Source organism: Polyodon spathula, chromosome 53 (assembly GCF_017654505.1).
Source record: "Polyodon spathula isolate WHYD16114869_AA chromosome 53, ASM1765450v1, whole genome shotgun sequence".
NCBI classification, from domain to species: Eukaryota; Metazoa; Chordata; class Actinopteri; order Acipenseriformes; family Polyodontidae; genus Polyodon; species Polyodon spathula.
This window is the reverse complement of record NC_054586.1, coordinates 341,100-353,599: the sequence shown is the minus strand read 5'-3', so window position 1 is coordinate 353,599 and position 12,500 is coordinate 341,100. Positions and strand designations below refer to the sequence as shown.

Genomic DNA, 12,500 nt, shown 5'->3' with positions numbered 1-12,500 from the left:
TCGTTTTTTGTTCTTAGTTTTTTTTAGGTATTGTATTACTAAGCGTATTTTCCTGGTTCCTATTTTCCTATATATATATATATATATATATATATATATATATATATATATATATATATATATATATATATATATATATATATATATATATATATATGTCTATGTCTACAGTCCACAAGACAAACGTTCTTCTAGTTCCAGAGCCAGGACGCGGTCACCACAGCCTGTGTGGAGAATGGCGTTCAGGACCAGACTTTTCATTAGTTCCTACCTTTCGAAACGTGTGACTTACTCCGACCTTCACTACAGACTCTGCATTACAGGTGCAATTCAGGTTAGTACAAAAACAAATCGAACAAATACAAAACTCCAGTGCGTCTGTACAAGATACAAGGACAGTCTGGAAAAACGACCCCCCCCCTCTCCCTCCCTCCTTCCCTACTCACCCCTACAAGCGTCACCCCCTGACCCCGAATGCCAGTCAGAGGCATATTGATCTTTAGAGAAAGTAAGAGAAACTTGTAACGCAAACTCGTAGACAGAAAGGAAACGGAAAAAGTTTCCCCCTGCAATGCGTCTTCCAAGTTTCCCGCAGTCGTTTTAACAGGGCGTTGTGCCTCATTTCTAATACTTCAAGCATAGCCAAATTGCAAGCAAACATGCACAAACCGGCAACATACAGGAGACCGCTATAGAAACACTAATTCAAGCCTTTTTTCAAATACACACCACAGCAACTCCAGAAAAAAAAGTAACTTAATCACGAAATAACTAAAGCTGTGAGTATAGTCTTAAATCCGATTCACTCCAGCACAACGACGATACATTGCTCTGCCGGGTATTGCATTACGATATTAACTAGAATCCGAAGTATTCTGCGGGGGTCAGTTTTGTATTTCAATAACCCAGAGAAAATAAGACATTAGCTTACTGTATACTCGCTCGGGAATCGTTCTCTCCTCGCTCTTCTGCCACTGTAAATGATCTGGCATTGCAAACTCCTCGGCACAGCCTGTCACCCCCTTGTCCCAGGATTACCAAAAAAACCTGGCAGCTGCGATGCGGGACAGTTAAGATTATATATGATGTAAATATATTGTGAGTCTGTCAGCTCCGCCAAACCATAAAACTTACTTTAATGACATCACGTGTTCCACGAGAGCCAATCAGCAAGCTCGCTAAGAGCCATCAACAGAAATATTCTTTTAAGTTTTAAAAACTACGCGACACAAAAGAAAACTCCCCGCTCACGCGTCAGATAGCAGAGCGCGTAGTTGTGACATGACTTTAGAAAGCGTTCGTGTGTTTGTTTATGCATTTCACAATGCGGATTGCTAAGCCATGGGGTCCCAAGCACGCTGTGCTTCGTTAGTTAAGGGCCGTGATTGGGGGACGGCAGGGGGTGGGGGGAATCTTCGCTTGTCAGGGTGAGTAATCCAACTCGCTTTTTTTTTTAAACTTGGAATACCTATTTAAAGAAAAATGAAATTCAAGTTACAGCTTTACATCGTGGTATATCTGGCCAAACCTGTTTGAATTACAAACTAATACCTCAAACAGTAGTTTAAAAAAGTATGTGAGAGAGAGAGAGAGAGGGAGGGAGAGGGGAGAGAGGGGGGTATACATGGATAACTCTCAGAATTAATCCTTATTATAAGCTTGCCGTTCTGGAATGTGCTGTAGAGCAAACAGTATTCCTGCCTGTCAAGGTTCGAGATCTCATTACATGCAATCGCTATAGAATCCTCTGAAACAGTCACCTATAAGGAACCATTAAAACGTCCCAGAGCAGAATCTGTTCTTAAGGTTCGGAATGGAGCCCGTGTCGTAATTGTACTCTCTCAAACTAGATCTCAAACCACGAAGAAACTCCGCCACCGAGTTTGTTAAAGCACAGGAAGGCGAGAATGATCAGTGATCATTTAAACGAGCCAGAATCCTTAACTGAGCCCAAATGCATTCACTTGATTAGTCACCTTTTAATTAGAGGGAATTGAGCTAATCATGCCGGGCCTATAAACTATAAAAGCGGGTACTGTTTTGTACTTCTGTATGTGTAGTTTGTTGAATCATTATGGGATGCTGAATAATGTTGAACACGTAATATGATTAGTAATAAACTGTATTATTATTATTATTATTATTATTATTATTATTATTATTATTATTATTATTATTATTGGCATAAGGTTCAATGTTCGTCTAGATTTATTATTTTCAAAGTTATGCTAAAGTATTCAAGCGTGCGCGTGTATTAGAGCACCCCACTGCCTCTGTGTTTTTGATTTGCTGTGCGCATGAAATGAAAGCACTAAAGCTGAGAATCTTGGAAGACAGTAAACACAGGCAGCTTCGTGATTATCTGTGACGGTATGCAAGTATTGTAGTGATTATTGCGAATACGTAATGCGTTTAAAAATAACACTTTTTTTTTTTTTGCTTTCTGTGGGGTAATTTATGGTTCGCTAATTTTGTAATTAGTTTCTAATCTTTAATCTTTCCACAGGCATGTAATTAAACCCTTTCGCATCCTGCCCCCTCCCTTTTATGTTGCGATATATTTTTTTCTCGCACTTTACATCAAAGGAGTACAGTGGTAATTCGTCTCTTTTGAAAGCGAATCTGTTTCCTCCAGTACTCCCCGAGACAGGAAACAATTCTCATTGTTGCAGAGGTGTAAGGAAATGTCATAAACTTTTATAGGGTTGTAAACTTTTGCAGGCATCTCTGTCTCTTGCTGGTGTAACTGGTAAAGAAACGAAACTCAGCGACACGGAAGATTGCGTTTTAGGACATACAGCGCAGTCATCAAAGAGAATGAAAAAAGAGCCGCATTTTGAAATCCTCTGAAACACACAAGATTCACACCGGAGAGCTAAACACAACGCCGTGGACATAGTGTGAAAGATACTGTAGAATAAAGCTTACAGACCAGGGTTACAGACCAGGGGCTGGGAGAACATGAGCATGCACTCCCATGTGCTTTCCTTGCTTGTTTGAGAACTGAGTACATGAAGCTGAATACATCAACTACTGTTCCTCTGCGTTTTAAATCAATGCATAGATAATTCCTGATTATATGGCACAAACACGCAGGCACGCAAGCACACACAGAGACGCACGCCTTAATGACACACACACACACACACACACACACACACACACACACACACACACACACACACACACACACACACACACACACACACACACACACGCACACACCACGTTTTTCAAAGGTGGGATGCAAGATTCCACCATTCTTTCCAAAACCGTTCATTTCTCTATACAGACACGCCAAACCATATATAAATGAATAAATGCCAGACTCAATATGCATTCGACATTAGAGTATTTCTATTTTATTTGTATTCTTCTCCTGTACAGAGCTCCTTCTGCAATGGAAATAGTCCTACAGGCCAGCCCCGTGCCACTTGCAGAGGGAAACAAGTTAACAACTCAAGCAGCTTTTCTTCCTTGCTTTCTTTCAATGTCCTCCTAAATCAGGTGCATTAAAAACTAAACATACATATTTACAGATTAAAAGTTTACAGCTAAACATACATATTTACAGATTAACAACTAGCAACTAAACATTCATATTTACAGATAAACAACTAGCAACTAAACATTCATATTTACAGATAAACAACTAACAACTAAACATATATATTTACAGATTAACAACTAGCAAGTAAACATATATATTTACAGATTAACAACTAGCAACTAAACATATATATTTACAGATTAACAACTAGCAAGTAAACATATATATTTACAGATTAACAACTAGCAAGTAAACATATATATTTACAGATTAACAACTAGCAAGTAAACATATATATTTACAGATTAACAACTAGCAAGTAAACATATATATTTACAGATTAACAACTAGCAAGTAAACATATATATTTACAGATTAACAACTAGCAAGTAAACATATATATTTACAGATTAACAACTAGCAAGTAAACATATATATTTACAGATTAACAACTAGCAAGTAAACATATATATTTACACATTAACAACTAGCAACTAAACATACATATTTACAGATTACACAGTAGAAAGGTAGAGAGAGAGGGGAGGGGGACTTTTCATAACACAGAAATGTGTGTGTGTTTGTGTGTGTGTATATATATGCACACACACACAATAGTGTGTAAATGTATCAGAACACCTCAAGATTGCCCTTTCATATAATTTTGTATACCCGCCTGCATGAACACCTCTGGCTGTGTGAGAATTTACATTTCCGCTCAGTAATCAGTGATATAGAAACAATAGGCACTCGTGTGTGAAAATGTTAGACCACTTTATGCTTTAATCAGGCATCTCAAACAACTTCTAAAAAGTCTCCTGCATTTTACCATGTGTGGTTCTGTTCATTTTCTCTTACTGTTTTAAATTGAGTGCATATGTGGCCTATTAAGGTCATCAACTAATTGAGACACTCATTTGCTTAATTTCAATCACTCATTTGCTTAATTTCAATCACTCATTTGCTTATTTTGAGAATTTCCCAAGATTTTCAGTTTCATTGGTTTGATTTCATATGCACAACAATCAAAACAACAGAAGCAACGGGGTGCTCTGATACAGAAGCAATGAGGTGCTCTGATACAGAAGCAATGGGGTGTTCTAATACTGAATCAATGAGGTGCTCTGATACAGAAGCAATGGGGTGTTCTAATACTGAAGCAATGAGGTGCTCTGATACAGAAGCAATGGGGTGTTCTAATACTGAATCAATGAGGTGCTCTGATACAGAAGCAATGGGGTGTTCTAATACTGAAGCAATGAGGTGCTCTGATACAGAAGCAATGGGGTGCTCTGATACAGAAGCAATGGGGTGCTCTGATACAGAAGCAATGGGGTGCTCTGATACAGAAGCAATGTGCTCTGATATAGAAGCAATGGGGTGTTTGAGTACAGAAGCAATGGGGTGTTTGAGTACAGAAGCAATGGGGTGTGACATTTGCAGACGAATGTTTGAGTGAAAAAATACAAATGCAAAAGGCATTCATGGTAACAGAGATTTGCAGTGTGCAGGGGATGACTATGACTACAACATCAGCTCAATATTCATTTTTTGCACAAATCTTCTTTAGCCTCTAAAAGTATAGATCGCTTCAAGGCGATGAATAAAACGTGGGAAAGGTATTCAAATGCAGGTTAACAATGGTAGTTTTGTGGGTTGATGTGTCCCTTTAAAACATCACAAAAACAAGTCAATATACATTGCATGGGGTGAAAGACAAAATTATGTTTTTTGTGCCAGCTAAACCTTTATGTCTTTATAATCGTGTATACAGCTAACTTTATAAGTGCCTTGTTTCATCCTTCAGCCCCCTGAGCATATCATTCCTGCAATGCTAAAAGGAATGGAAAAAGTAATAATAATAATAATAATAATAATAATAATAATAATAAAGGGGTGTTTCTCAAGAGAGAAAATTTTATTTATTTACAATATATAGATATATATATAACCTATATATTAATATATGATATATATTATATATAAGATATATATATATAATATATATATATATATAGGGTGTTTAAGTTCCACCACACTTTATATAATATAGTTATTAATTATGATTGGTGTTTTTTCTGCTCCCGTTGATTCGGATTGAAACCCGAATTCGGTTCTGTTCAAACGCACTCTTTGGTTTTGAGTTTGGAATCCTTCTTCCATTTCATCCGCCGGTTCTGGAACCAGATTTTTATCTGCCTCTCGTTGAGACACAGGCTGTTGGCGATCTCGATGCGTCTGCGGCGGGTCAGGTAGCGGTTGAAATGGAATTCTTTCTCCAGCTCCAGGGTTTGGTACCGCGTGTAACTTGTCCTGGAGCGCTTGCCGTCCGATTCTGCTGGGGAAGGGAAAATAATAAAATAAAATACCACACATACAATGAGGCATCAACTTACAAATATGACAGTCAGAAGAAAAGTAACTCCTGGCAGGGACTTAGATGGCTACTGTGCGGAGTTTCAATATATAACGCGCTTGGTATATGAGGCATGTTACAGACATGCATACATACATATATACACACATATCAACATACATGCATGCATACATATATACACACATACCTACGTACATCGTATATATATATATATATATATATATATATATATATATATATATATATATCTGCAGAAGCGCGCACGTGCATTAGAACACCCCATTTTTGTTTTGATTCTTCGTGCGTGTGAAATCAAACAACTGATACTGAAAATATTGGAAATCTGTCAAAAAGGCAAATTTCGTAATTGTCTAATTTAGTCGATGACTTTAATAGGCCACACATGCAATCCATTTCAGAACAGCAAGAGAAAAGGAAGACTTAGCCACACCTGATGAAACGCAAGAGGCTGTTCAGAAGTTGTTTAGTTAAAGCGGTATAACATTTTCACGCAGGAGCGGCCATTGCTTTCGGTATCCGATTACTAACCGAAAATTGAAATTCTCGCACCCAAAGGTTTTCATGCAGGTGGGTATGTAAAGGATATTAATGACAAATCTTGAGGTGTTCTATATATATATATATATATATATATATATATATATATATATATATATATATATATATATTTATATATTTACACTTACGTATCTATAAGACAAAATCCTTGGTTTAACACAATGTGATTTGCTCAAAACCGTACATTGACACGCACAGACAGGGTATTATACAGTGTCACACACGCACACCCGTCCATAAATGATAGTTAACATTTCGTTGTAAAGTCTTTTACAGGGGTGCAACTATCGTTGAAAACGTCTTTTTGCTGTATCACCGTTTTATATATATATAATATATATATATATATATATATATATATATATATATATATATATATATATATATATATATATATATATACACACACACACACACACACACACACACACACACACACACACACACACACACACACACACACACACACACACACATATATATATATATATATATATATATATATATATATATATATATATATATGTATAAAATGCAGCTTATTAAAACATATTTCTTTGTATAAAAACATTATTAGGTGAGCTTTTTTATAGCATTGTTTTTTTTCATGATCTAATTATGCCGTCATAAATTTGGGCGTATATCGCCTCTTACCCTTAACCGGGCAGTTTTACGAGCAATTGATGCTTTTGTCATAAAATTTACGACCGCCAGTTTTATTATTTGCCTCGTACGGCCTATAAAACAACAGCGATCAGAAAGAGGGAAGCTATACAGCAAGACCGAGGGGGAGAGAGAGACAGAGAGATAGAGAGAGAGAATAATGCAGGGACACTGACTCTCACACGCACACTGAAAACTTACCGTGTCTCATATGAAGCTTGGTCATCCAGGGGTATATCTGAGGCAGCGGGCTCTGGTCGACTTTATGTTGGAGTTGTTGTCTTCGCTGCTGTGCGGGCTGTATAGCCTCCACTTTGATTTCACCGGTGACCTCGCTGTTTTTAATACAAGGCTGTCTCTCCGCTTTAGAGTAAATCCTGTGTCCGTCCGAGCCCGGGGTGAGTCTGGGGGACGCTGCGGTCTCTGTGCAAGGTGAAGCCCGGTCCTCGGGGTCGCAGCCTCTCAGAGTCGTGCCCATCTCCCCGCGGCAGTAGGAGTTTGCAGGAGTAGAGGCAGGGAAAGGGAGGGTGAGATCGAGTCCACCGTAACAGTACCTGGAGGCACTGAGTTCAGTAGCGCAGCCGTAGTTTCCGGAACTTTGCATGGAATAAGCAGACGGCTGCTGAGCTGCTTGCTTGTAAAATGAATCGGTTGCGTACGAGCTCATGTTCAGCTGTGCAGAAGTATATTTTTATAATGCTACTGCTACAAACAAAAAAGAGATAGAGCTTTTATTTGAATTTTATTATTGTTTTGTTTTTTTTAATCATATGTAGATAGGTGTGTTTTTATATGTTTGATTTCGGGGTTCGGGGTCTTTAATCCCCCCAAAAAAGAAAACGAGCGCGATTTATAGGTGGGGGAATTTCTCCCTTTTCTCTTTATTCTACGTGCGTTGCCCAAATATGGGCTGCTTAAATAGAAGCACGTGATTGCGTTGGCCAGTCATACATGTGTCTTGATCACCCCAGTTAGGGCGTTATTGATGGAGCCCCCGTGAAACGTGTCTGCTTAGCAGGGCAACAAGCGACCGCGCCGAGACCCTGCAGGAAAAAAAAAGGCGAGGACGATGGGGCGACAGCGCCACCTGGTGCCAAAGCAGGGGCACAACACCCGCTGTCTCATTAAAAAAAAAAACTAAAAGAAAAACAACATTTAAACTTAAAAAATAAATACAAAAATCCAACATTCCACGCCGTTACCTGGAATAGAGCACGCGTACATAACCACAAACTCCAGCATGCACACGCATCCTTGTGAGGTCACAGTGCCCTGCAGCGCAATTCCAATCCTCAACTCCGTTCTCTACGTGATAAAAATAGAAAATAAAAAACCTTCTGATTTGCAAATAAAGGTTCGCTGCGGTGATGCTGCCTCGGAATCTGTATGTGTTTGGTTGTCGAAGTCCTTTTAATTTGACCGTTTTAATAATGTTTGCATTTCTATATTTTAGGGGGTTTCTCATTGACTCTCACTCTATTTTGTATTTACTATTTCTAACTCCAGTCAGACACCAAACTGCACGCAGGGTGAAAGTCGACAACAAACTAAATATTTTGGCACTTTTTTTTAAAGGCATATTTAGTTCTTAAAATGTGTTTTACAAAGTGGGGGCGTCCCCACGTTGTTTTCAAGAGTTACTATCTTTGTGAGACATTTTCTCAAATTTGGTCCTCACATTGATAGTAATACCTGCCCCCCACTCGCTGACACACACACACACACACACACAGTGCTTCATGTATGCTGTTCGGTTTCTTTTAAACACGGTGAAATATCGTCCAGTCTCTGAATCAGTGTTTTAACCAGCCCTCGAGTCCTTGTTTACACGGAGAGATTAGCCTGGTCGTTTCAATGTCATAACGAAACCTTTCAAGGTTTCTGTGCGGCGCGTTTCTTATTCGAGAAACAAATGGAAAGGATTATACAGCATTTCATCTTGGAGGAAGAAACGCCGCTGAAAACATTCCTGTCTTAAATGCTCCCCCCTCCCTCATCTCTCTGTGTAAATCCTTCGTTATTTCAAATATTGAGATGGCTTTAGAAAAAATGATTACACACACGCAACGTGCGCCAGTTATTTCTACACACCGCACCGTGTAAACATGCTTGGAATACAATGAGAATACAATACATAACACAGGCCTACATATCATCAATATCAAAAACTACTTGAAGGTGTGTGTGTGGGGGGGGGGGGGGGGGGGGGGGGGGGGGGGGGGGGGGGGGGGGGGGGGGGGGGGGGGGGGTCAGGTAAGGGGCCGTCAGTAATTGCACTATTTTGTTAGACTGAATTAAAATGCTACGTTGTACAGTATAAAATAATACCTATATAAATTTACTGGCATTTGTTGGAAACATTGTGGAACATAATATTAATTATATATTAATTATTATTATATTATAGAGTTATTATTAATATTATATTATTATAAACAAAAATAATAATTTCGCTTCACTTACCTTGAAAAGAAATATCTTTGGTTGTAAAGGCGAGGGACATTTCCGTCCTTTGTCTTTCGCGATTTCTTAATATTTCTGTTTTCCGGTAGCGTTGGGAAAACGACTTTTTCCAGTGCATATATTCAATATAATAATAATATAATAATAATAATAATAATAATAATAATAATAATAGCGAGGCTGCGAATAACCCTTTTATTCAATACTGCACACAAGGCGGTTGATGGTGAATAGTACCCTGTGCATTATTGTTTGTATATGTGTCATCTCGGTATTGTTTTTATTATTGTTATTATGAGCCTTGTTCTCATTTCTATCCACGTTGACATTTGTATTCAGTGCGTTGCGAAGCATGAATAAAACGAGAAATTTTCCACAAATAAAGCGGCAATATTTTCACATCAAGAAGCCCTCCCCGTGTCATTTTATTCATATATAAATATTAACAACCCAATATGAGGACGAGAGGCGAATGAGTTCAACAGACTTGCTGACGGTAAGATTTATATATAATGCGTGTGTGTGGTTGCGTATATATATATATATATATATATATATATATATATATATATATATATATATATATATATATATATATATATATATATATATATATTTTTCTTTAACTTGTATGTCTCTGCGTTGTGCCTTCGCTATCAAAAAGTTGACAAGAAAAATAAGATAACTTGTGCCAAAATTTTAATAACGTTATTATATATAATGTTTCTACTTGTTTTTTTTGTGTTGTGGTTATTATATATTATATATATATATATATATATATATAAATGTCTGGTTGGTTCGTTGTCACGACTGCATTAACATTTGCACCTATTTTATTAATTCTTTTTTTTTTGCTGTTGTAAATGGCCCGCTGTCTATATACTGGTGTTATTTTAACGTAACTTCATAAACCCCAACTCTCACCCCTTCCCACACCCCACACACACATCCCCCCCCCCCCTTACTATGTACGAAATATTTTTTCCCCACTTCTAACACATAAAAATAAGAGTGTCTTAATACAAGACTTCAAATGAGTGGATAGTACGGGGCCTCGTTGCAGCCATACAGATCGCCTGACTTGCATACAGTGCTTATTATCAATTTGTGCCAGCAATATAGGTAGTGTAGTTAGGGGCGTGTAGCGACAGTCATAGGGTGTTTTTTGCCTTTAAGGAATGATTTGTTTTCTCGTTTTACTCTTTCTGTTTTTCTTCCTCAGCCTCTTCTTGTTTTTCTTCTTCTTGGGTTTCCGGACCGGGTCCGTGTTCTGTACCGCCGGGCAGAACGGAGTTCTGATTGCTTTCCTTCTTCCATTTCATCCGCCGGTTCTGGAACCAGATTTTGATCTGGCGTTCGGTTAGACAGAGCGCGTTGGCGATCTCGATACGTCTGCGGCGGGTCAGGTAGCGGTTGAAATGGAATTCTTTCTCCAGCTCTAAAGTCTGATACCGCGAATAAATCTGGCGACCCCTCCGTCTATCTGAACCGTACCCAACCCCTGCAAAAACAGAACAATAAGAAAAACACAACCTTAGCAGTCATTCTTAATGCATATAGAGCTGAACTCAAACAAACACTAAAACAGAAATGAACAATCGAGGTTGTAACCTTTCTTTCTTTCTACTCGCTCACCTACTTAGTCGCTTTTAATACAATAACACGATTTTTAAATACAGCCAAAAATACTAAAGCACGCATTTATTACAGATTGACAACAGGGACTGCTGTATAGTTAAATACTATGCTGGCATTACTCATGCAGTGGTATTATTATTATTATTATTAGTTTTTTTCATGCTTAATAACTTTTATTTTTCTCCACTTTCTAGTTCTTTGTTATTTAAACTCGTGTAAAATCTAACAGTATCCTCAGCAGGTTTCTCAAAGATGGATTTTGGAATGTAGTCGTGGCGGTGTTTACACCTCTGTTAAAATTCCCTGCTCATTTCAAAGGGCTGAACTGCTCATAACTGATCATAACTCTCTTCTCTTCCCGAATGCTGGTCCCTGTAAAGAACAGTACTGGACTCCTCGTTTCTTAGCCTCAGCGATACAGACGGAGGTCCCTCGCTCCAGCAGAAACACAGAGAGGTCTATTCGGACATGCTTTATGACTCTCATAAAACGTAGCGGCGCTTGTTCTGTTGCTGAAGATGGTCATAAAACGGGCCAATTCCTATAATTTATCTCTGGGAGTTGTACAACTTACCACTGTGTGAGTTCATTCTCTGCATCCACGGGTATATCTGCACACTGCCTCCCTTCTGGTCCTGCCCCGCAGTCCTGCTCGGGTCAGTGCTGTAGTCCTGCACTATGGAGGGCTGTGAAGTGTGGCCCATAGCCGATTGCCTGCAGCTCGGAAGGATATCTTTGTCTTGGTAAAACACATTAGATCCATATTCGTAAGGCCCACGGCTGGAGCCGAACACAACGTTTTCTTGGGGCGAGTAGAAAGGGGACGAGTATATCCGATTCTGCGCCACGGCTGCACCGTACGAGAAGTGCCTCACAGGGTCATAGGCGGCTGTGTTCAGGGCTACGTTGGGTAAAACGTCTTGCCCTGCGCTTCCTAAATGGCAGGAGAGCGACGGGTTAGTGAAATAGGAATTCATAGTTTCCCCCCTCTCTTTCTCTCTCTCTTTCTCTCTTTCTCTCTCTCTCTCTCTCTCTCTCTCTCTCTCTCTCTCTCTCTCTCTCTCTCTCTCTGCCTCAGACGGCTTGAATGTTTCTTTAATATTTATTTCGGGACTCCGGTTGTAGACGCAGAACTAGATTGTTATAACTAAGGCTCCACTCAAAGACGGACGAAATGACAAAGTCAGCTGACCAGCTTTCCGCCAATAGCGAGGCAGATGTCAAAAC

The 12,500-nt window shown here is 38.9% G+C and overlaps 2 protein-coding genes across 3 annotated transcripts in view; both read right to left on the bottom strand.

Annotated features, from left to right (window-relative positions):
- Window positions 1–5,631: 5,631 nt before the first annotated feature.
- On the bottom strand, window positions 5,632–8,704 carry hoxc5a (homeobox C5a). 2 transcript variants are annotated; one of them, XM_041239310.1, is made up of 2 exons: window positions 7,371–8,704; window positions 5,632–5,888 (listed from the first exon to the last, which is right to left on the bottom strand). In XM_041239310.1, the coding sequence occupies exons 1-2, from the start codon at window positions 7,834–7,836 to the stop codon at window positions 5,671–5,673; spliced, it is 684 nt and encodes a 227-aa protein (XP_041095244.1). In that variant the 5' UTR covers window positions 7,837–8,704; the 3' UTR covers window positions 5,632–5,670. The 2 variants fall into 2 exon arrangements, with proteins under 2 accessions (XP_041095244.1, XP_041095245.1); XM_041239311.1 differs by having other exon boundaries at window positions 5,632–5,885.
- A 1,902-nt stretch (window positions 8,705–10,606) lies between these two features.
- Window positions 10,607–12,500, bottom strand: part of hoxc6a (homeobox C6a) — a 2,258-nt gene continuing 364 nt past the window's right edge. Inside the window, exons 1-2 of the mRNA XM_041239309.1 lie at window positions 11,848–12,500; window positions 10,607–11,136 (exon numbers count right to left, since the gene is read on the bottom strand). The exon at window positions 11,848–12,500 is cut by the window's right edge and continues 364 nt beyond it. Of these exons, the coding sequence (XP_041095243.1) occupies window positions 10,832–11,136; window positions 11,848–12,250 (708 nt within the window). The 5' untranslated portion in view covers window positions 12,251–12,500 and the 3' untranslated portion in view covers window positions 10,607–10,831. The remainder of the gene's footprint in view (window positions 11,137–11,847) is intronic.

Excerpts from the sequence above, each read along its gene's own strand:
- hoxc5a (XM_041239310.1), bottom strand. The coding sequence starts at position 7,836 with ATGAGCTCGTACGCAACCGATTCATTTTACAAGCAAGCAGCTCAGCAG. Across the intron at positions 5,889-7,370 it reads CAAGCTTCATATGAGACACG|CAGAATCGGACGGCAAGCGC; the intron begins GTAAGTTTTCAG and ends TCCCTTCCCCAG.